Consider the following 24,854-nt stretch of genomic DNA (forward strand, 5'->3'; position numbering starts at 1 on the left):
ACATAGATGCTGCCTCCCACTCTGGACCTCTGTAGAGGGGAAGGAATAATGTTTTATACCAAGGAAATGAGATTTAATTTCCTAATTTTTTTCAGTTGAATTGAGTGCTCTTTATTTCACCTCAAATGCATATGTTTCTGCTGTAGCACTACGTGGAGAAGGACAGTGAATGACTGTGGAATTATTTATTGCTTGACCATGAGATAATTTTCCTCTTCTTGGTTTTGTGTAAATAAAAATAATAATTAATTCTCTTATTGCTCATTCTCAATTAGTTAGAGCATAGGATTTCTTACGTCTGCTGAAGCTGCTTCTCATTTTAGGGGAAGGCATAGCTCCAAAACAATTTTATTTTTCTGATACAGAGGAGCATTTAATGTATTTTGAAGATCTGTGAACAGGGAGCTGGCTGAGCTTCTCCTTGTCTTATCCGTGGTGGTAGTTGACACATGGTAAAAAGTTGATAACTGAGTAGAGGTTACACAGCACTTAATAAAAGTATTTATTATTTATTAAATATTTATATTTAATTCTACAACACAATTGAAATTTAATGTGCAGAATAACAAAAAACTGTGCAGACAGTTTGCACAGACTGAGCAGAGGGGGGGAATAAGTTACCTGTTCAGGACTTGCTCTGCTGCAAAAGAGAGACACTGTGGTGATAAGAAGTACTGCTCAAGCCCTTTATTTACTCTAGTTCTCTACACTAGAACATCACAAGGAGTCTAACATGAGTAAATAAAAGGTGTTGGCCCTTCAAAGTGTCAATGTCTCTGCATCTCTGGGTGTTGCTATGGGTTCAGTGCATTTTGGAGCTAAAAATGAGATGAGATAGTAGAGGCCAGTGTTTTCTCTCCCCACCTATTGTGGACAGCCGGAAATCCTCTGGTGGCACTGAGCACTGGGGGAAGCTGATGGGCTGGTTTGGGGTGCTGTGACTGTGAGGAGCTGTGCTCCAGCAATGTGGTTTCTGCTCACTGTGTTGTTCCTGCTGCAGAATGTCCGAGCTGATTGAGAAGGAGACTGAAGAGTACCGCAAGGGGGACCCAGACCCGTTTGATGACCGACACCCAGGTGAGGTGTCCTGAGCTCCTGTGGCAGCCCCAGCTGTGTCCCAGTGCTTACCTGGTAGCTCACATTCAAAAGTGAACAGCTTTTAGCCTGAATGTGCCAGCTGCTGATTGAGGTCTGACACTGCTTGTGCTCTGGGAAGTTGTGCTCTGTAGTGCTGACTCTGGAGCATCCCACAGTCAGTTTGAAGGTAGCAGTTCAGTGTTAATGTTGGTGTCTTGAGCTAGGAAGATGAGTGATTTCTGTTTGTCCCACAGGTCGGGCAGACCCAGAGTGCATGCTTGGTCACTTGCTGAGGATACTCTTCAAGAATGATGATTTCATGAATGCGGTAGGTTTGCTCTGAGAACTTTCTCTGCCAAATCTTCACACCACCTAATTGCTTTCATTTCCTCTGTGCTGGTTGACCCTGTTGCTTGTTTGATATTTATTTTAGTGGTGTCAGAATTCTCTTTTCTATAATACTGGTTTTTAAGATGGGTTTAAGAGCAACGCTTGCCACTGTTAGTGGCTCAGGTAAAGGGGAGCTCATGAGCTATTGGGATGTGTGTAGCAACAACTGAACTAGTTGTTTTCAAGGTTTATCAGTCTATTTAAAGAAAATAGTACTTCTCTAATACAAGTCCAAAAACATAATTTCTTTCTATAATGGGAATGAATACCACTAATTTCAGTGCCTTGTTTCTAAGTGCTTGGACCTACTGGGCTGCCTGCAGGAACAGAAGAGCATGTCAGCTCTAGAAGACTCAGGCAGAGAATCAGGAGGCAAGAGTCTGCCTTTCCACTTGCATTGCCAAACTCTAACATGACTTAATAGCTAGAATTTTGTTACCTTTGCATCCCTACAAGCACCTGTATCAGTACATGATGTTGGAGGGATTCTGACAGATTTCTTGCATGTCTCTCTCTGTCTTAAACTGCAAGTGATAAACAAATACATGTGCAATTTCTTATGCTAATTTTTTCATTATCTTTTAATGTTTGTACTGTTACAGTTTTTCAAGGCACTTGTCTTTACAAATCAGTTCAAGATAGATATTTAGTCAGTGAACAGCAGATCAGAGGTTCTCTGCTTCTCTGAGAAGTTGTTTCAGCTTCTGAGGCACTGAGGGAGCAGGCTAAAGGCTGGTCATGTTGAGATCCAGGGCTTAGACTGGCATTCCTTACTTTATTGTTTTCCTGCCCTGGGAGTCATAAGGCTTTCACTGCTCTGGGTTTGGTCAGGGTTGAATTTCAAACCAGTGCTGTTCCTGATCTTCTCCAGCTAGTGAATGCTTATGTGATGACAAGCAGAGAACCTCCACTGAACACTGCTGCCTGCAGACTTCTGCTGGACATCATGCCGGGACTGGAAACTGCTGTTGTCTTCCAGGAAAAGGTATCACCTGTACTAAAGCTTGGGTTTTAAGCTTTCTTTGTTTTGTACTCCAACAAGACTTCCCAAAGGAGAATCCAGTAAAAAGCCATATTGAAATCCTGTGTCTGAGAGCCAATCTGTTCAGTCTCACTAATGGTTTGGGGCTTTTTGCTCTTGGCTTCTTCAATTAATCAAATCTTGGGTATTTCATAGCTTTTTAAAGTGTGATGTGACTGAAACAGAGGAGCTGGAATTTAATGTAATGTTTTGGGAATTGTTGCTTTATAGGCCTGTGAATGGAGCAGGCTGTACAGAACATGGAGGACTTGCCCAGTAATCCCCAGCTCTGGCAGAGCGACAGCTTTCCTAGAGCTGAGTGATAAGCAAGTCATACTTTAACTAAGCAGTCTAAAATCCACAAGCTTTGTAGGCATTATCTGGAGCTGTGATGGACAGCTGAATCAGACTTCACATGTTGACAAATGAGTTGTTCTGAGGGAATGCACCCAGAGTGGAAAGTGAGGAGAAAGTGAACTTCACTCAAGCCAGTTTCTTCGTCTGTGAGAATTAATGTTTTTCTGAAGTTCTAAATTAATTTCTCTACTATTGGAAATATGCAGATGAATTCTAAAGCTTGATAAAAGAAAATAATGTGCTTCCTTTGTGAAAGATTTAATTTAATTTGAGCTCCTTGTGATCTGTCCAAGAGCTGAGGCTGGGAAGCCTTGATCAAAAAACAATTTAAAACCAAAACAGTAATTCCCCATTTGAGGAGAATATAGCTATCTCTTTCCAGAGACAAAAGCTCTCTGTAAACTGAAATGAAATTAAGTTTCGCACTGAGGGACTTTTTTCCTTTTGACTTGAGACTCTCTAGAGCTCTGTTCCTGCACTTAGGACTCCTGTACATAGGAGGCTTTGGGAAGAGGCTGCTGCTCTTGTGAAAAGAGGCCCTCTAGCGACCAAGTGATTTCACAGCTCATCAGTTAAAGTTTTTTTTTTTGGTTACATAAGAGCATTGAAATAATGCAGTTGTCTTTAAGTATATAACAGGCAACTCTAAAAATGTGTTAAGCTGAGAGTTCCTGTTAAAAGGTATCTCTTCATTATTACTTTTCACTGATCTTCTATTTTATTGCACCTGTAATTCAAATTCTGTGCAACATTTCTGTCATAATAATTGTTGTTGATGTTTCTGAATCCAGTGGAAATTTAGAAGAAGCAAATTGATCTTTCATTCTAAACCGTTGTCTTTCTAATTGTCTGTTTTAAATCTAGCCAAATTTAATTTTATTTGATATAAGTTCAACACAGCTTATTTGAAATTTGCTAAAATGCTGGAGATTTTTTTTTTAGTAAAACTGACCAGAACTTTGGGCTTGTTTGTTTGGACTAATTCATACCTGTAGTGTTTTGCTGCCTCCTAGGAAGTACCTTGACTGGCCGCTTTTTGCAGGTGTGCAAATCCAGATATCTGATGCCTGGGCATAGTTTCATGCAACTCAAAGATTTAGGGGTTTTTTTGTTCTTTTGTTTTGGTTTTTTTTTTTTGGTTGCAGCAGTTATTTTTATTCATTACGTGCTTGGTAGGAAATCCAGCCTGGTCATTACTGTAATAAGAGAGAATTCTTCCCAACAGATGCTTTCACTGGGACTGACAAGTTAAAGATGAAATGTAAATGTTAGAACTGGTTTCTTGTTTTCTCCCTTCTAGGAAGGCATAGTTGAAAATCTCTTTAAGTGGGCACGAGAGGCTGATCAGCCACTAAGGACATATGCAACAGGACTGTTGGGAGGAGCTATGGAAAACCAGGACATTGCTGCAAATTACAGGGATGAGAACTCCCAACTGGTAATGATCTCTCAGTCACTTTCCCTTTGTGGAGTACAGTTACCTCTTTATGATTTTTATTTATGGGGAGCTCACATTCATGAGTTAACATATGAGTCTTACAGTGGTTGTAGAACTATCTGTAAGGGTCATGGTTTCTATCCTTTCCTGCCTGAGTTGGAGCATGCAGCCTGATATTCTGTTAACAGCAGTTAAATGTCAATGGAAACCTAAGAAGTCAAATACTTTTTAATGAGGCTTGTATTCATACTTTCCTTAAAGAAGAACTTTCAGAAGCTCTACATCTGTAACTATTGCACATTGTGATTTGCCCACCAGACAGAGGTTTTAAAATGAAAGGTGAGTCAACATCGAGACAGCTATGGCTTCTCTTCTAAACATTAAAAGTAAAAGCATGACCTTTGGTTTTGTGGAACTGCAATTTGCCAAAGCTGCTGCTTCCAAAGGGAATGTTGCCTTTATTTCAGGCTGGGGAGAGATAGTGGAAGGATGCTGCAAACTGGTATGTGGTTCTGTTAGCACCACTATAGCTCATCTGCTCCTAATGTCTTCCCAGCTACTTCCTTCTCACATGGGAGACATGGTGCTGATATTTTAGAATGAGAGTTGCTGCAGCAAAATGGATTTGAGATCTCTCAGTCACTTTGAAGTTATTTCTCTGGGCAAATAGAGACAGCAAATTTCTGTTATCATCATATAACCTCTCCACAGCATACAGTGCTGTGGAGAGGTTATATGATGATAACAGAAAATATGGTTGAGGTGAGCTGCATGATCAAAGCAAGGAGTGTATCCTCATGAGTGCTGCTTTTCTGAAACAGGTGGCTCTGGTGCTTCGTCGGCTGCGAGAGTTGCAGGTCACTGAAATGACCACAAAACAGGAAAACAAGCGCCCCAGTCCTCGGAAAGTGCCCTCAGATCCTCTGCTGCCCCTCGATGAAGAGGCTGTGGATATGGATTATGGGGAGATGACAGTAGATGGAGAGCAAGAAGAAGTTTCTGGTGATATGGAGATCTCCTTTCATCTTGATTCGAGTCATAAGACCAGTAGCAGAGTAAACTCTGCTGCAAAGCTAGATGATGGGGGACTGAGAAGAAGCAAATCAGGGAAACAGCATGAAAGAGACGGCTTCCGGAAGGCCAAGCAAAAGCTGGGCTTCTCCACCTCGGAACCAGAGCGAATGTTTGTTGAACTGTCCAACAGCAGCTGGTCAGAAATGTCCCCGTGGGTGATTGGCACTAATTACACACTTTACCCCTTGACTCCTGCCATAGAGCAGAGGCTGATTCTTCAGTACCTGACTCCCCTGGGGGAGTACCAAGAGGTGAGCATATGAAGGTGGGAGGAAGCACTCTGTGCTCTAATTCTCTGTACAAAGCTGAGTGGAATTGTGGGGGGAAATTGGCAGAACTGCTATATCACGCTCTGATATTTCCTGTCACGATTAAAACTGGTGACTTTTCCTGAGTTGTTGATGACTTCTAAACTGATGAAGTCATTAGCTTGAGTATTACTTGGTAGGTAATACTCAAACCTAAACCTAGCAGATGTGTGGTCTGGTAGTTGGAGCATGGCCCTGGGGATATTGTCCCATGTTCCTACTAAATGTGGTGCTTGGAAGCTTTGTTTGAAGTGCAGACATTTCCTGTTTCCTATGGTGGATATAATAGAGTCCTGCAAGTAAAAGTCTGAGGAAATAATCAACTTGAAATTCTAAATGAAGTGGTTTGTGTAACCTCTGTAGTAGCTCTGAGGAGAAGTGGCAGGACCTATCTCATGCAGATGCTTTTGGTAACTGATAGTACTTAAATGGCCAAAATAATGTGGCTGTATCAGATTTACCAAAGAGTGTTTACTTTTTTTTTTTTGTGGTTTACCTTCATTAGTAACAGAACAAAGCAACACAGTTTTGCTTTGTGTTAGATGTTGTGTGTGCACATGTGTGCTTTGTTTCTCTGAGAGCCAGTGAAACCATTACCCCCTAACACCCTGCATGCAGACTGGATTGCTTCATATGCCAGCAATAATAGGCTATAAAAATAGGAATTACTAGCATAAAGGTGTTACAAAGAATGATGCAAAGGGTTTTGGTCTGTTGCCCTGCTCTCCTGTTTTTTCTGTTCAGTTGTTGGGTAGCTGTCTTTGCACAGATGGAAGGTGGAGCCTCTCTCCAGGGTGGTATCTGTGTGGACTTCCATAGCCCCACTTGGAGGAGAGTCTTAAGATTTCCGTGTGGCAGCTGCCATGCTGCAGTCAGCAGATGTATTACAAGAGGTCTGTTAACCTTTATTGCTTCCTATGGATGGAGCTGGTTACCTCTGACCTCTCATAACAGGTATCTGCTAATAGGGGGAAACTGGGGGTTTGAGAGAGTATAAACCAAAAGACACCTTGTAATTCCTGTGAAACATTCAGCTAGTGTCCCATTTTTATTTTCTCAGCTGCTACCCATCTTCATGCAACTGGGATCAAGGGAGCTGATGATGTACTACATTGATTTGAAGCGAACCAACGATGTGCTGCTCACTTTTGAAGCCCTTAAGGTAAATTACTTTCATTATATATAAAATATACCCTAAACATTGTAATAACATGGAATATGTGCTTGTTAGGTGTCAAAGGCAAGCGTTCATCTTCTTTAGGCTGATGTCTTGCAGCATTCCCTGGGATTGGAAGTGGCTTTCACTCAAGTTGAATGCATTGCAGTTTTGGTTTTTGAAGTGTCAAGTGCTTAAAATGAAAAAAAACAAGAAAGGAAGGAGGGAATATTCCTTTTAATTGTGCAGGGAGGACCATTAAGTTCACCTTTCATCTATCTATTTGAAGATGATAAAAATTCCTTTTTCTGTCAAATGATTCTGTTCCTGCTGCCCTTAGATGGCATTCCTGAGTTATTCCACTGCCTGCCATCTCAAAGGACACTTGTGAGGGGTAAGGAGCATAAACACCTTACTCCCAGAAGCCCCAGGATGACATCTCTGAATTCAGTGGTTTAAATACTAGTTTTGTGTGAGTAGTCTTTAAGGTTACCTCCCCAAGGTAAAAAGCCACACAAAATAACCTTATTCAAGACAAACCTGCAGTGCAGCAGCACAAGTTAAACTTTTCTGTGGATTCTTTCCCTCTTTCACAATAACTTCTCTGCCTCTGATCCTCCAGAGTCTTCCTCTCTGTATCTTGGCATTTGTCTGAGAATTTATTTTGAGGGAGCAGTGTTGCTATAGTAGCTATAGGTTATTTCAGTTGGGAGTAGTTGGGGTTTACAGTGGCTCTTACTGTTTCCTCTTAAGGTGTGGGTAATACAGAAAAGAAGTGTACAGTACACTTCAGTGCAGCTGCTGGCTTCCCTTTAATTACCTTTACACCTCATTTTGTAAAATTCCTTCGGTCAGCAATATTCATAATCAAAATATGAATGGAAATTTAAATAGTTAGTTGTGATAATAGAAAGTGAGTGAATTTGAAGACAATAGAAAGACCTTAAGGTGCCTGTGTGATAATTTCTGAGTTGCTCTGCTTTTCTTGCATTTCTTTTGCAAGATGTGTAAAAGAAAATGGTAGTGCCTCTTTTGGTTTTGTTATTGGGATAAATACTACATTCTGGATTAAAGGTAATGGGAGGATGAAGTGAGGTGCACAAAGCACAGAGCAGTTACTTTTTCTGCTGTCTGTTTTTCTATGGGATGGGGATGGAATTGATGACAGTTTCAAGAATCCTAGTCTGATCTGCTTTTATGATTCCTTAGCATCTGGCATCATTACTGCTGCACAACAAGTTTGCTACAGAGTTTGTTGCTCATGGAGGAGTGCAAAAGTTGCTGGAGATTCCTCGTCCTTCCATGGCAGCAACAGGAGTGTCCATGTGTTTGTATTACTTGTCGTACAATCAAGATGCTATGGAGAGGGTAAGAGTTGTTCTTGTACTATAGCTGCACTGATTCCCATAATTTCTCAGTGTTTCTACGTGGGTTCAAACAGTGAATAAACATCTTCTAAGCTTAAAAGCAAATTTAAATGGGTGATTGATTTGTGCAGAGGCATTAGGAGGTATATGAATAACAGTGTTTTGTTTCAAGGGTGTGGATTTTAATTCCTAGGGAATTAACTGAAGACCTTTGTCAGCATTGTCTTAATACTTTCATCACCCTTTTCATTCTATTCTTCCCTCTTTCCCTCAAAAAATCCCAAAAAAAACCTCCTTAATTCTCATTTGCCTTTCTTTTCCTGTCTGTTCCAATGGACTACTACAACTGAGACTGTTTTTCTCCATGCATGGTTCCAGATGTTCTGCCAGATGTTATCCCCAGTGTGTTCAGATACCAGGTGGAGCAGGTGTCTGTGGTACATTTTGGATTTCAGAGGAAGCCAGCTTCAGGGTACAGTCACTTGTCAAGCAGTCCAGCTTCAGACCTCAGGTGTGAAGCTGGTAGCACTGTGTTTGAGTATATCCAACACCAGCAGAGAAGAGATGGAAAACTCTGCTAACTTGGCACACAGCAGTTGGTTCCTCTTGTCACTGACCCTGACAGAGGATTCCTAGTTGTTCCTCAGTAGAATAAACAGGCAAATGCAAAAGTGCAGTTCTGAGCACATGGTCTGCACATCTTGGACGCACGGCCTGAGAACAGGAAAAAACCAGCTCAGTTGTCTGTTTGCAGGGAAAGTCAGGCTTTAGACTTGGATTTGACAATCCTTGCAATTCCCCTAGGCTTCAGTGTTGCCAGAGTTTGCTAGTACCTCAACATAGCATATGGAATTTGGTTTCACTGAGCAGAATTTGTGTTTCTTCAGTGGAAACTTGTCTGCCTCTAGTAAAGCATTATTTGGATATATGGAAGTGTTATGGAGAAGGACATTGGAATTATACTACACTAAGGCTGCTGTATTCATTGTGCTTTACTCTGAGAATGGACCAATTTCTAGTCCTACATTGTCAAATCATACTCTTTATTAATCTTTATTAGTCAGCAGCTTTTTTTACTGGTCTGGAAATGGGACTTTTTATTTCATGTCTCAGATGTCTGAAGTCAAGCTGAGAATAGCTGATACTTGTCCTTTGCTTCTCAAAGACTCTTCATTCTCCTTGGACCAAATCTCTTAAGCAGTCAGTTTGAAGTCCTCCTCAAGAATGTTCTTTTGCTTTCTAGGTGTGCATGCACCCCCATAATGTGCTTTCAGATGTAGTGAACTACACCTTGTGGCTGATGGAGTGCTCCCACGCCTCGGGCTGCTGCCATGCCACCATGTTCTTCTCCATTTGCTTCTCCTTCCGCGCTGTCCTGGAGCTCTTCGATAGGCACGACGGGCTGCGGCGTCTGGTTAACCTGGTAAGGGCTCTGGCTTTAAGTAGGGAGCAGGGGTTTAGTGGCAGGGTTTGCATCCTATAAATGCAACAAATGTGTAGAGTTTTGTTCATTTGATTGGGGTTCTTTCTCCTTAGTTCCCAAGAGATGGAGGGGTGGGTTGAGTTTTCTAAGCAACACTTGTATGCATCATTTAATCTTTATTATTTTTATTATTATGATTATTGTCTAGAGACTTTATACCCTTTGGGAGCTTTTTTGGCAGCTCCTGGGTTAAGCAATACTAATTCAAACAGTGCTGGCTTAGTGGTAGTCCACATGTTTCTTGCCACTCCACATAGATGTGCACCCTGTTGGATGTGGATAAATGCAGCTTTGTTCCATGAGAGGAATGGCTGTGTGTGTGCTGCAGGAGCTGTGGTACCTTCTGGGCACAAGTTCAGGACCCTGTTCCTGTAGAAAAGCTGCAGTGTCTGCAGGGTGTTGCTGTGCACTCCTGCAGCTTGGGCCCTGTCTGACTCAGGGACATTAGTGCCCCCGGGTGCAAGCACACCGTGTGGTGCCATATTGTGCCTAAGAGTACTTAGCACAACACTGCCTCCAGACCTGCACTGATGTGACTTCCTTAGCCTGGAGAAAGGGAGGCTCAGGGGTGACCTTGTCACTCTCTCCAACTACCTAGTCAGGTGGGGATGTCTCATCTCCCAAGCAGTGACTGACAGAATGAGAGCACCCAGTCTTAAGCTGTGCCAGTGGACATTTAGGTTGGATGTCAGAAAAAAAAATAATTGAAAGAGTGATTGGGCACTGGAATTGTCTGCCCAGGGAGGGGGTGGAGTCATTGTCCCTGGACATGTTTAAAAAAAATGGACGTGGCACTCAGTGCCATGGTTTAGTTGATGAGGAGGTGTGAGGTCATAGGTTGGGCTTGATGATCTCAAAGGTCTTTTCCAACCTAGTTCATTCTGTGATTTTGTGATTTCTGTTTTTATAGACAGTGAAGGAGAGGGCATGGTTCAATTTGGACTGTTTACCCACACAGAGACCCTTTTTCTGTTCAGACAGCCTTTGTCAGCTCTCAGTGTGCTTCTATGTCCTGTACAGCAAAGGCAGTGTTAGGGTTTGGTATGAGACCAGCTGAGAGTTATAGATGCTTTTTTTTTCCTGAAGAGCTGATTAAACTTTTTTCCCCATACCCAACTTCTCTCTGAAGATAAGCACTCTGGAGATCTTAAACCTGGAGGACCAAGGAGCCCTCCTGAGTGACGATGAGATCTTTGCCAGCCGCCAGACGGGGAAGCACACGTGCATGGCGCTGCGCCGCTACTTCGAGGCCCACCTTGCCATCAAACTGGAGCAGGTGAAGCAGTCGCTGCAGCGCACCGAGGGCGGCATCCTGGTCCACCCACAGCCCCCCTACAAGGTGAGGAGCACGTTGCACCCTTTTCACCAGGTTGTTGCATTTCTCAGCTGCAGACATGGGTAGATACCCTCTGAAGCCAGTGCAATAACTAGGCAGGCTGCAATTGTTTTATTTGTACTTTTTTTCTGACACTTGGAATGGCACTGTAATAGGGAAATACAGAGGAGCCCTTGAGGTTTATCTGAATTACATTTAATCAAGGCTTCTGCTCTTGTGCTGTGGTTCCATCTCTCAAAAACTCAAAGGCAAGTTGTTTTTGGTATTTGTATTTGATACAAATATCAAATATTTGTTCGTATTTTATATTTGTATTTTCTGTGCTGTGCATCTCTGAAAGGACAAAATTTGTATATGTATAGAGGTACTTAATGCTGAAAAATTCAGAAATAACTTTAATTTGATAAAGATAACTGAAATGTCTTTTGAACACCACTGTTTTTAGAAATGACTCCTGAGATCTAGATAGATAATAATCCATAGTCTTGGCCATTTTTTTTTTTCCTGATTTCTCCCTGCAGAGCTGGTTTTGTTGATTTTCATTTGGGTTTGTTTGTTTATTATAAAACTAGATTTTAGAGCTGCTGGTTTTGAGAAGGTACATTCACCTGTCGTTTCCGATTTAATTTAGGATGATTTTCTGGAGGAACTGAAGTAAGAAAATATAAGGGAGTTTTTGCTTCTGCAGTAATCACTTATTTTCAGTAACTAAAAAATGTATATAAAATGTTGATTTCTCATGTAATTAAAAATATTGAAATGCCAACTTGCTAGGATTTTTTTTAATTCGGTATGCTTTGTAGTCAAAACTTAGAATCTGTAATCGAATATTTTTAGCAAACTTTTTTAGTATTTTAGCATAAATGTATATTGAATGATGGTGTAGTAACTACTAGATTAGTAGCTTAAAAGCGGAGTAGAATTTTAATTTAATGTAACTTTTCTTCTTAAATTTGCCTTAGCTTTCTGAGATTGTAAAGAAACTTTAAAGATATTATCCTTAAGCTTATTATTGTGTATTATAGTGACAGTTGCTGTATTCTTTTATAACTGGAGAATAAACCAGAATGTAAGTACTTAATTTGCAAGACACAGAGTAGTCTAATCTTACAGTTTTCAGTTCAGTCCCAGCTGTGAGGGATTTGATGTGCAAGTTTGTAACCCTTGTGATCTAATGGTGTCCCTTGGACCCTGCAGGCCTGCTCCTATACTCATGAGCAGATTGTGGAGATGATGGAGTTCCTGATTGAGTATGGTCCAGCACAGCTTTACTGGGAGCCAGCAGAGGTTTTTCTCAAGCTGTCTTGTGTCCAGCTCATGCTTCAGCTCATTTCCATTGCCTGCAACTGGAAGACGTACTATGCAAGGTGAGCTCTTTGCTGTAGTGCTCCATTTGAGTGCAGCACTTGTGACTTTTGGGCAGGACATTGCATTTCCAGGTTTTCTACCCTGATAGTGTTTAAAACAGGCACGTGCTGCTTAGTGCTGTTAGGGCCTGTGCTGTGGCCATATAGTGCTTATCAAAGCTAACTCAAAGCAGGACTAAAATTTTAAGGTAGAGAGAGGAATATAAAAAAATTTCTGATGAGACAAAATCCCTCAGGCCTTTGATTAGTATGACACTGATTTCTCAGAAAAGCTTCATCACTGTTCTGTGCTTCTTTCTGTCTGTCTCAAAATTTGTTTACCTTTTTGTTAAGAGAAAGGTTAGAACATGAGCCAAGAAGAGGGTGAAATCAAGACATATCTTAATCCTGGAATGAGCTGGGCCAGGACTCCCTCTTTTATTTCTGCTGTCTACAGGAGCTCCTTGCCTAACTTTAATTGAAAGCCTTTGAAATCTGTTTTGCTTCTGCAGTTCCCTGCCTCCCTCCCACTCTCAGGTTGCACTCTCCTGCCTGGGTAGTTTGTGTTCTCCTGTTTCTTTCCTTCTGCAGCTGTTTCCTAATTGCTATCTGTGTTAACTCCTACCTTTCCACCCACGTTAAAAATCTCCCCTTTTTTGCATTTTCCTGCTCTCTCACCTCTTGCTGGATATCCCTTTTCACCTTCCACACACCTGCATTTTTGTTAAGCTGGAGCCCAAGTTAGTGTCTTTTTGACTATCAGAGTTGTCTGGTTTACTGCTGAACAGTTTCCCTTGAATTCAGAAAAACTTCCTTCCTAGTTAACTGGTGACAGAGAATTTTGGACACCAGTGTTTCCCAGCTAAGATGTAGAGTTAGATTAAATTTAGCAGCTTAATTTAGAACGGTTTCGTTAGTAAGTCCTAACATTCTTATTTTTATAAATACAGAATTACTGTGTTTTTAGGAGCTTGTGAACCATGTGGGATAAATGTTGGCAGTCTGCAGGCAGTGGTGTGCATGTGAGCACTGCCTTCTGTGGAGACCAGCCCATTTCATTCTAAAATCAAAAGGCACCATCAAATGCAGCAGATGTGACTGATTTACTTTGATTTCTTGGAGTAGAGTAAATGCAATACTATTTAATGTTATTGAAACAACTCTGTACGTGCAATTCTGAGAAGTTCTTCTGCTTGCTGTCTTCCAGGAATGACACAGTACGATATGCTTTGGATGTACTGGCCATCTTGACTGTAGTACCTAAAATCCAGTTGCAACTGGCAGAACCTGTGGATGTGTTAGATGAAGCTGGATCTACTGTTTCCACTGTGGGTAAGCAGAATATGGTCCTAATGACTTACACATTTATCAGTTGTCTCCTGCTACATGGGTTTTGGTTGGCAGTTCCCCACCTACAGTGAGACAAGGGTTAAAATAATTCATGTACTCAGAGTTACTGTCAAGGATGCAAATAAATGGGAGAGTGCACTGTGGTTAAAATTGTCATGATTAGCACTGTGGTTGGGTTACAAATTTAGAAGCAGGTCTTTTGTACTTGTTTTCAAGAGCTCATTAAATACTGGTGGAGGCAAATATATTTTTGTAATGGGACTATTGGGTTTCCTCAGTTTCTCAGAAATTTAGGTCTCCTGAGGATATGGCATTTGAGAGTAAGGGAGAGGAACAATTATTGCTGTGTGAGTTATGCTCCAACTGGTTACCTCCAGGTTCAGCATGTAAATGAGTGAGATGTGCCGGGATCAGATCCAAGGCTTCTGCTTAAACTGAAGCCTCACTTTTCTTTTTAAGAATTAAAAATGAAAGGCAGGCAGAATACTAGATATAGGCAAAACACAATTCCTTTTGCACAAAATGTCTCTAAACAAACACCAATTCTGTGAGGGTTTTGATATTCTGAAGCAGATGTGAAACTAACAGGAATTCTGTGGGGAACAAAAGTTGCCCTAAAGTTTTGCCTGATTCCTTTTGGAAGTTGTGATATGATTATTTTGTCCTCAGTGACTTGGTCCCTTCCTTCCTCTTAGTGTTTACTTTGTTGGTGTTTATACAAGAGAGTTGCTCTATGTGGTAGGAATCAGAGCATGTCTGTGCATCTTGCTCTGTCCAGATACTTTAGATTTTTTACTCCTGGGCTGTGCTTGATCACCACATCGAAGAGATTGTGTGACACTACCTACTGATGATGAGGTGGAGGACCAGCAGGGCAGGACAGTACTTTGCTAGGGAGGTAGAAGAATGTCTTAGACTAGTTAGCAAAACTTCGGGAATTTCTGGAATTAAGGGAAGTACCTATCTTCTTCAAATTTGTTGGAAGACTCCCTTACTTGTCTGATCACCTTGTGTAAGATATGTTTTGGAGTAATAAAGAAACTATTTCTTTCCCTTACTAGGTATTAGTATCATCCTTGGGGTTGCTGAGGGTGAGTTTTTCATCCATGATGCTGAGATTCAGAAATCAGCCCTTCAGATCATCATCAATTGTGTGTGTGGCCCAGATAACCGGATCTCCAGCATCGGGAAATTCATCTCTGGGACTCCTCGTCGAAAGCTTCCTCAGGCCCCCAAAAGCAGTGAGCACACGTTAGCCAAGATGTGGAATGTGGTGCAGTCCAACAACGGCATCAAGGTGCTGCTGTCGTTGCTGTCCGTGAAGATGCCGATCACCGACGCGGATCAGATCCGGGCCCTGGCCTGCAAAGCCCTGGTGGGGCTGTCGCGCAGCAGCACCGTGCGGCAGATCATCAGCAAGCTGCCCCTGTTCAGCAGCTGCCAGATCCAGCAGCTGATGAAGGAGCCGGTGCTGCAGGACAAGCGCAGCGAGCACGTGAAGTTCTGCAAGTACGCTGCCGAGCTCATCGAGCGCGTCTCGGGGAAGCCCCTGCTCATCGGCACCGACGTCTCGCTGGCGCGCCTGCAGAAGGCCGACGTGGTGGCCCAGTCGAGGATCACTTTTCCTGAGAAGGAGCTGCTGCTGCTGATTCGGAACCATCTCATCTCTAAGGGCCTCGGGGAAACGGCGTCTGTCCTTACGAAAGAGGCTGACCTGCCCATGACTGCGGCATCTCACTCTTCTGCCTTCACCCCTGTCGCAGCCGCTGCCTCTCCGGTGACTCTGCCTCGCACTCCCCGTATAGCTAACGGCATCTCGGCCCGTTTGAGCAGCCACACTGCTGTAGGTTCCACTGCCACCTCTGTCCATGCTCAGGCAAGACCGTCTGCGTCCCAAGGTCCACCTGCCCTTCCAGGCCCTTCTTACGCCAGCAACTCTCCTCTGATTGGCAGGATTAGCTTTGTCAGGGAGAGGCCGTCTCCCTGCAACGGCAGGAAAATCAGAGTGTTGCGACAAAAATCGGACCATGGCGCCTACAGCCAGAGCCCAGCTATCAAAAAGCAGCTGGACAGACACCTTCCTTCCCCACCCACGCTGGACAGTATAATCACAGAGTACCTTAGGGAGCAGCACGCCCGCTGCAAGAACCCTGTTGCCACCTGTCCCCCTTTCTCTCTCTTTACTCCCCATCAGTGTCCTGAGCCAAAACAGAGGCGCCAGGCGCCCACTAACTTTACCTCACGGCTGACCCGCAGGGCGGCCTTTCCGAAGTACGGAGGGGTGGATGGTGGCTGCTTTGATAGACACCTTATCTTTAGCAGGTAAGGAAGAAAACTGTGTTGTGATATCTCTCAGGATATACCCTGTGCCAAAAAGCCTTACCTGGATTCAGGCTGTGCAGTCCCACGCTGGAGTATCCTTGGAGACAAGAGAGTTTTCGTTCACAGTGACAGTGAGAGATCCTTGAAAGGCATTTTTAGTAGTTGTTCTGTTTGTCTTGTCCTTAGAGCTGACCCTTAATACACAAAGCACACTGTATTTTCAGTAGCAGCATTGACTAATGAAGCTGGTAGCTCTTTGTTCTCCTTTGAAAGGTGAGTATGCAGCACCAATTTTAGGAGAGTGTGACATAGCCTTGAGGATGGTTGGCTGACAGATGCAGAACAGTGAAATCTGTAGTTTGTTCTTGCAGCTGAATCATCAGCACTGCCAGTGACCTTTCCTGAGGTTAAACTGGAAGATGTTGTAAAATTTATGAAAATAAAGGTGACATGTTCATGAGAGCATCTTCACAGTGAAAGCAGTGTCACCGTGGGAAGTTATGATGCCGGGATGTTGTTTAGCTCATGTGACATCTTCTTGTGCTAAGTGTTTCAGAACTGTTAGGAATTTTTTTTTGCTAGCTCTCTGTATTTACCCAGGTGTTGACATTACAGGTTTTCCATCAATCCAGCTTTGAAGATGGAGTCCAAGTGCTTCAGCTTAATGATGTGCTTTAACAGAAGTACCACATAGTGGAAAACAAACCCTGAAGGATTTGCAAACACTGTTGTAATACTCAAGGACTAGTCTTCAAACTGACACTTGTCTTACTCTAGAAGAAAGTTATAACTTGTACCTGTGTAATCTTTAAGGGGTTGATTTAATATCACACAGCATTTCAGTTTTGCTTCTCTCCTTTGGGTTACCCATGTATTTTTGCCTTCTCTAGGTTCCGTCCAATTTCTGTGTTCAGGGAAGCAAATGAGGATGAGAGTGGCTTTACCTGTTGTGCATTTTCTGCAAGAGAACGATTCTTGATGCTGGGTACTTGCACGGGGCAGTTGAAACTCTATAACGTGTTCAGTGGACAGGAGGAGGCCAGTTACAACTGCCATAACTCTGCCATCACGCACCTTGAGCCATCCCGGGTAAGGAACCACAGACCTCTTCTGACCTTCAGCAGTGTCAGTGCCTAATTCCTGGGATGTTTTGGGCCCATCTGGATATGTACATCTGAAATGCACCTACTGGCTGGCCTGCAGTGCCTGTTGTTGGAGTACTTATAATAGTTGCATATTGTTGCTCTTATGAGTTCTACATTTAGGGTTTCTCCTTCCCAAGGTAATAAAAAGATACAGAGTGGCTGTGTGCCTTCTTAAGAAATTAATTATATATGTCTGCAAGTGGAAAAATGCTTAGACTGACTATTACACATTTATGTGTGAAATAAGATATCAGAGTTTATATATCTTTGCTGGAGAAAGAAACCTTTCAGAGGGTAATTCTGGGAAGGAAAGATTTATAAGCAGAATGGATTCCCCTCACAGGTCATCAAAATTCAGCCATGGATTATCCTGATTTTATCTGCTATTAACATCATAGATTGTTCCTATTCTTACCTATAAAGTTTGTCTACTTTAGGCTCTTTGTTATACACAGTATTAGATACTTGGATTTTGTCCCTATAGGAGTAGTATTAAGCACAAAAGTATCTGCTCTACAGTTTCTAAATTGATCTTATAAGTTAAAAGTGTACAGGTAAAGTGATAACCTCTGTTTTCCCTGGTGTTCTTTTCCTTTCCTCTATGCCAATCTGGAAATTCAGGATGGATCTTTATTGCTGACATCTGCTACATGGAGCCAGCCTCTGTCTGCATTGTGGGGAATGAAGTCTGTCTTTGATATGAAGTAGGTACACTCTGATTCAGTTGTGGGGTGTGCTGCAGTTGAAAGAACCATTTGATACAGGAATAAACTCTAAAACAGAATAGCGCAGATCTCAAAATGTCTCTTGTGAAAAATAAAATGTGATCCCTTTCGTATGTTGATAATTTCCATGTTTTATTTGGTACAGAGCAAATTCTAGCTAAATTCTACCTGAAGTCCTATTTCATGTGAGATACATCACTAAAGTCACTGTTACTCCTGAAGGCAAAGAAACATATTTGTGTTTTTATTCTTTGTATCCAGTTCAGAATTTGACTAGCATGGTGGTTTGCATTGTGAAATTCGACTCGACTGCAAACTCTTTAAAATCTATTGCAGTATTTACAATTGTTCCTTTCCATGAAAAAGTAGGTGGAAAACTCTTCATTTTAAAATGTTTGATTGTTGTCTACTTTAGTTGCAAACAACTGTTTTGGTGTAACCTGCATGAGAGGCTTTTCTTCAGAGGAAAGGTTAAGCTCCCTGAGGTGCCTGTTTCAATGTTCATGATCCACTGCTGACTTCTCCAAAGTGTTAAATTTGTGCCAGGCTCTGTTGATGGCAGGTCTGAATTTGCTACTGCAGCATGATGTGGTCAGTGGTAAAGGAGAGGGTTTTCTACATCTTTTCTCTGTTTAAACCTGTGCTGGAGCTGTTGGGGTTGTTTGGGTCATGTAGAATCTGCAATTCCTTGACTTCTTCACTGACTGTATCTGCAGGCATTCCTTCCCTGATGACCACTATGTGGAGTTCAGCAAGCACTCTCAGGACAGGGTCATTGGCACAAAGGGAGACATTGCACATGTAAGTACCAGGAAAGCTCATGGCTGTGAAGCTCTGGCAGAAATATAATTCTCCATAGGATGGCTGTTAATTGATGTGAGTGCTTTGATGTAACTGATGAGCTTCAGAGGAAAGCTTTGAAAGTGTCAGGTAACTTCTCCCTGTTCCTGAGGGTATAAACTTGACCATAAGAAGCAGTGTGTTGCCTCTGGGCAAGTATCCTGGGCAATTTTAGATTCTGCTTTGTTTTATTCATTTGAGAGAGGTCATGCAGGATTTATTTTCCTCTGAAGTTGCTTTCTTAGCCTTGCTCTTTAGTAATAATAATAAAGTTCCACTGTAAGAGTAGCTCAGCCAACAGCTGTGGGAAATGACCTATTAGAAATGTTCTCCTTTTGCCCCCCTCAAATTTGCAGCTTACTTTTGAGTAATTTAACTTTACCACTGTATCTTTAGAGAGTATTGTTGTAGTGCTTTGCATGAATTCCTGCAAGGTGGACAGACAAGGCTTCAGAGACCTTCTGCTGCTTTGCAGTGCTAATTTGCATTTGCTATAGGCCCTGTCTCTCTTAAAAGAGCATTTGCATAAAAAATTTCCATGAAATATAACTTATTCAAATTATTTATAATTTCACATTACTCTGATTTGTTTAAGTAAACTCTCCATCCCTGCCCAGTTTTTAGCTTGGATTTAGTTGGAAGTTTGTTTTTTGTGTTTATCTGGTAAATGGATTTGTTTTCCAGTTTAGAGAATATTTTCTGCTGTAAGTTTGAACAAGAGCTAGGCTCTGAGGGATGTTACAGATCAGATTTATCTGAGGATATGATCACAAACTCTTTGTACTAGTTTAAAGCCCTTTTTATATTCCAAAAGTTTCTTGTGCCAAAGCTCAAATTTGCCTTTCTGTGTAAATGCCAGGAATTTAAACTCATTTTCTATAGTTTCTGGCTTTTTTCCCCTCACTGTGTGCTTTGGAGTTTTAATGTTTGTAAATACCATCTGCTCTGAAAGCAGTTCCATTTCTGAAATAGTTTCTGGCTAAGTGGTACCTTGTGATTTCAGCTTCCCAGTCCACTCCTCATAGTGAGGTTATTTTATTTGGAACTCATCCTGATTGTACTGAAATATGTCAGTGAACCTGCAGTAAGCCAAGCACTGGCCAAAACTTGTGAAGCTTGGTTGCAGCTGTGAAAAACTATTAAAGGGCTGGTAGGAAAGGTGATTTATGGAATGCTGTCACTTGAAATGGAAAAATGAAATGGAGAATGGGGTTCTGTAAGCAATCTAGAAAGGGGAAAGGGAAGATTTTAGGCACAGGTATATTACAAATTGTGACTAATCTTTCTTTTTCTTTTTAATCTAAAAGATCTATGATATTCAGACTGGCAACAAGCTATTGACTCTGTTTAACCCAGATCTTGCCAACAACTACAAGAAGAACTGTGCCACCTTTAACCCCACTGATGACCTTGTCCTAAATGATGGTGTCCTCTGGGATGTCAGATCAGCACAAGCCATCCACAAGTTTGACAAATTCAACATGACTATCAGTGGTGTTTTCCATCCCAATGGGCTGGAGGTCATAGTCAACACTGAAATTGTATCCTTTGGGCCACTCTGGTAACTGGTACTGGCACCTCAAGAGCTGGTGTGGATGAACAAGTGGCTGTTTGCAGAGTTGTATTAATGGTCTTCTGTGCTACATGTTATGTGTGGTAACAGGAGTTTCTATCTGTGAATCAAGGAAGAGCAGGGACTGTTAGGCAGGTAATTTAAATCTAGATTCTGCCTCTGATGCAGTGGGAAGAAAATACTTAATACAGAGAGAGAGCAAGAGATTTTCTTCTTTGATAATACTCCATAGCACCTCAGCTCTCTTCCCATGTCTTAACAAGATCAGCCTTGAAGGTGCTGCAGTCACTTCTTGTGTCTGGGAATGGCATTTTGAGTAAGAGCTTTCTCGTTTTGAACACATGGAATGGAATTGTAGAGCCAGTGTCCACCTCTGCTTTAATCATATTTGCAAGACGGAGACAATGAGGTTTCTTGAATGCAGTTAGCCAGTTCTTTGTCACTCCATTGAAAAGGAAATAAAATTTTTCAGTTGTTTGTTGTTCCTTAGCCTGTGTTTTTTCAGTGGGACCTCCGAACTTTCCATTTGTTACACACAGTACCTGCCCTGGATCAGTGTCGTGTGGTCTTCAACTATACTGGCACAGTGATGTATGGAGGTAGGGCTTCTCCCCTTCCACAACTCTCCTGGGTCACCTCCTGTGAGATAAGTAGATGCTTGTTCAGTGAAATGGGAAGCTTCAGAGACTCTAACTCTAGGCCTTACTGGCATATGTGAACTGGATTTTTTCCAGGATGTTCATGTACATGTATTGCTGACAAAGAGAGTTTTCTGTAGCATCAGCAATACCACAACTAATTTGTGAGATTAAAAAGCAACCTATTCTATAATGACAGATCCAGTGATGCCTGAGAAAATAATTTTGTCCTCTGTATTAAGTTTTGATGATCTGTAATATCAATAAAGGCATCTCTGGAAGAGTAGATATTAAATGGGTCTTGCCAAGCTATTAAATATAAAGAAAATTCATGTCAGAGTCTCTTTTGATGTGAAGTTGATTAATGGTAGTGACTAATGGAAGGCAGATTTCTGGAATAATCTTTCCTTGGTTCAGCTATGTTGCAGGCAGATGATGAGGATGACCTTCTGGAGGAGAGAATGAGAAGTCCCTTTGGCTCTTCTTTCAGGACATTTAATGCAACTGATTATAAACCTATAGGTAAGAGTAAGAGAGGAGCCAATAGCTTTGTCTGGAGGTTTGAAGGTTTTTGAAAATTTGCTTAGTAACATTCACTTCTCTCTTTGCATGTGTGAGAAAACAAACTGCTACATCCTGTTCTGGAGGAAGCACAGGAGTTGGGTTTAACACTGACATAATTTTAAGTATCATGTCCCATTCATTGTGTGACTGCCTTACTTGCTCCTGTTCAGCACTTCTGGCTTTATTTCCTCTCTTCCTTCCAAGTAAGGCATAATCTGAGACAGTAGGTCACTTGGCCAGGATGGCATTGCTCTCATTTCACATGGGGCTCTTTTTTTAGCTCATGGAGCTAAGCTAATTGCTGCTGTGGACATGTACAAATGTGGCTTTTGCTGTTGAAGGGAGGCATAGGTCACAGCTCAATCCCTTTGTTGCCACCTATTCTGAAGGATGCTGTGTTGTTTATGGTGCTTAGGGGAACCAATAAATGTGTTAGCAAGGGAGGAGGCACCATGCAGAGCAGGTGCAGAGCTTACATGGCTGTTTTTTACAACAGTCTCCAACATTTCCATTCTTTATTACAGGTTGAATTACCTACCAACATTCATTTCACTAGTTTCAGCTGTTTTTTCTTGTCCCAAAACTGTATTATCTGGTTTTAGACACTTTTTCAGTGAGCATTAAGTAACCTGCAGTTAACTACTGAGTTTGTTCTGTGATGTTTTTCCAGCTACCATAGATGTGAAGCGGAATATCTTCGACTTGTGCACAGACAGCAAGGACTGCTATCTGGCTGTCATTGAGGTAAAGCTGCTAAAATGAACCCTGGTCTCTGTAGCTGTGGTTTGAATGCACTGCTTGTTGTTTCTGTTTTGGAGTTCCTGCTGTTGAATTCATGTCCTAAGCAGTGGTGGTGTTTTGATGGTGCTAAAGATGCTGTTTGTTTTTTTATTCTGCACCCCCTGCAGTTTTGTTTTTCTGCCTCTTATTCCTTAAATTTCCAAACACATTTGCTTCACTTCTTCAAACTCTTCCCACTTTAAAAAGTACAGAGATTTTCCTTCTCATGAGCATAAAGAAAAATGTGGTTTTTTTCTTATTTATAGCAATAATTTCCTATTGCAAATTGAAATGTGCACTGTATCAAAAAACTGGGAAATGCAGTCTTTTGGGGGCTTCCCACAGAGCTTTTCTGTGAATCACTCCTACTGTTCCTTTTACACTTGTCTTCCTTGCAAAATCCCAAAAGCTAAGGATTTGAAGCAAAAATTACTGAGGTAAACTTCTGGTTTGTTAAGGATGCAGTTCTTTGCTCCATAATGCATTGTCAGAACCCAATTTCTTGAAGCCTGATTATGCACATGTAGTGAATAATGTAAAGTCCTGTCAGCTTTATACTCTGTGAGCTACTGATCCCTGCAGACCACAAAAGCAAGTCAAGGATTTGTAGCAGGGCACATTCCATGTTTAACTACTGAAGTAGGAGATGACAAGGGTTGTGAGACCAAGAAAATTTTCTTTAATAGAAGTAATTGGAAATGTTACTTCAGGGAACATGGCAGGTCTTGAAACCAAAGAGACTCGTTTTTAGTGCTAATTGTAGTGCTGCTGGTAAATGGGAGGGAAGGATTTTGGAAATGTGATTGAGGTGAGATGCAGCACTGAATATGACAGCTGAGCTCAGTTCCTGGGGCTAACTTCCACGTGGGCATCTCCCCTGCAGAACCAGGGCAGCATGGATGCCATGAACATGGACACCGTGTGCAGGCTCTATGAAGTGGGCCGGCAGCGGCTGGCAGAAGATGAGGAGGATGAAGAAGAAGATCAGGTGAGAAACATAACAATGATCTGTGTTCTAGAGTAGCTGTTAGCCCTCTACATGTGTTCATTTATTACCCAGAAAGTACAGAGGCCTCATTTGGCCTCATCTAATAGGAAATAGTTCACTTTACTGTCAGTGTAAACTGAGACCGTCTGGTGCAGAACCTGTGTGAATGGTAACTTTGTGCACTGTGAACTAACACAATCTAAACTAATACACTGTAAACTAAATAGTGGTTTATTTATTAATTTCCTTAAGTATTCAGTCTTGATCAGAAGCTTTGCTTTCTGTTCTGTTTTTTTTTTTTTCTTTTAAGTATTTCAATCCCCAGTATAGACAGTAGTGCTTGAGGCTTTCCTTTTTTTTCAATTCCAATTCTCATATTTAGACATAATTTATCACTAATTTCTGAAAGAGACACAGCTTGTGACTAATGCAGTGAAACTGCACAGTACTTCTACACAGCAAAGGGTTTAAAGAATTTTGAAGAGGGCTCTAGGTTTGCACTGGGATGTGTTGGTTTTCCTTTTCTGATCAGCTGTTTCACCTCTGGCAACTTGACAGAAGAGCTCAGAACTGCAGTAAGTGCTCCTCAGGGTGCAGCTGGTAGAATACACAGTAGCACAGAATGCTTACTACAGTAAAGTGAGAATTAAAATTCAACAGAATCAGTTTGTAACTTTGTGGGTATCAGGTGTTTTGTGGGTTTTCTTGGACAGGCAAAAACCTTATGCTTCAGTTCCCTAAAGATGTAAAATGCATTAGTCTTTGCTCTTTGGTGTCTGCATTCTTGTAAATCATACATTTGTATGTCCTGTAAGAGAAAAGCTGACTTCACCTTTTTCCAAAGAATGCCAGAAGGTGATACTTTGGTGGGGTTTTTTCCCACTGTGTGGAAAGTTGGATTTGTGCTATCCTTTCTATCTCTGAATCTTCCTGTTGCTAGGTTAGAACTTGTACTTTCTAGTTCAGAAGACTGGAGAGCAGGTCTCAGAGTAACTTTCTTTGCAGTGAGTAGTTGTTGTTATTATGATTTTTTAATGTAATTCTGAAGATAAAGCAGTAGTTCTGGTTTGGGTGTGAAGTGTGCTTTCCTGGCCACTGAGTGTGCTACAAGGTTGCAGTTGAAGTCTTGGCATTCTTTTGAAATCATTGGTCACTGTTTCTATCCCTAGATTGAATAGATTAGAAGAATAGAATTTCTTGGGAAGCAATGAAGAGGGAGGAAAGATTATTGCTCCCTCCTTCCTTTCTACATCCTAGCCATCCAGTGCTTGCCCTGGGCAATATTTACTATTTCTATCTCCACTTCCACTGCTTTCATTCACTTTCACTATATTTTAGTATTCATATTTTCTTTATAAAATCTCCAAAAATGGTTTGTAGCAGAAATAGTTCTTCATTGTACAATGATTAACTAGCAGCTGTCAGGGCACTGCTTTGCAAAATGACTGCTAAGTGTTGACTTAAGGGAGATTTGTGTTTGTGCAAGGCAGTCAATGGTTCCAGGCTGTAACACCAGGTACCCAACAGAGATAAGGGATCTGCCATCCATCAGATGTGACTGGGGACACGTTCTGTC

The 24,854-nt window shown here is 41.7% G+C and overlaps 1 protein-coding gene across 3 annotated transcripts in view; it reads left to right on the forward strand.

Moving 5' to 3' along the window:
• The window catches only part of DCAF1 (DDB1 and CUL4 associated factor 1), a 47,625-nt gene that overhangs the window by 9,019 nt on the left and 13,752 nt on the right, over positions 1–24,854 (forward strand). For all 3 annotated transcript variants that reach the window (XM_064432330.1, XM_064432331.1, XM_064432332.1), the window contains exons 3-22: positions 1,001–1,077; positions 1,332–1,405; positions 2,339–2,452; positions 4,146–4,283; positions 5,105–5,608; positions 6,726–6,827; positions 8,031–8,189; positions 9,432–9,611; positions 10,801–11,010; positions 12,205–12,374; positions 13,561–13,685; positions 14,765–16,025; positions 16,916–17,114; positions 17,792–17,874; positions 18,612–18,696; positions 20,043–20,276; positions 20,814–20,907; positions 21,364–21,468; positions 22,181–22,254; positions 23,174–23,278. In XM_064432330.1, the coding sequence (XP_064288400.1) occupies positions 1,001–1,077; positions 1,332–1,405; positions 2,339–2,452; positions 4,146–4,283; positions 5,105–5,608; positions 6,726–6,827; positions 8,031–8,189; positions 9,432–9,611; positions 10,801–11,010; positions 12,205–12,374; positions 13,561–13,685; positions 14,765–16,025; positions 16,916–17,114; positions 17,792–17,874; positions 18,612–18,696; positions 20,043–20,276; positions 20,814–20,907; positions 21,364–21,468; positions 22,181–22,254; positions 23,174–23,278 (4,093 nt within the window). The remainder of the gene's footprint in view (positions 1–1,000; positions 1,078–1,331; positions 1,406–2,338; positions 2,453–4,145; positions 4,284–5,104; positions 5,609–6,725; positions 6,828–8,030; positions 8,190–9,431; positions 9,612–10,800; positions 11,011–12,204; positions 12,375–13,560; positions 13,686–14,764; positions 16,026–16,915; positions 17,115–17,791; positions 17,875–18,611; positions 18,697–20,042; positions 20,277–20,813; positions 20,908–21,363; positions 21,469–22,180; positions 22,255–23,173; positions 23,279–24,854) is intronic.

Source organism: Passer domesticus, chromosome 9, assembly GCF_036417665.1.
Source record: "Passer domesticus isolate bPasDom1 chromosome 9, bPasDom1.hap1, whole genome shotgun sequence".
In the NCBI taxonomy this organism is placed as follows: Eukaryota; Metazoa; Chordata; class Aves; order Passeriformes; family Passeridae; genus Passer; species Passer domesticus.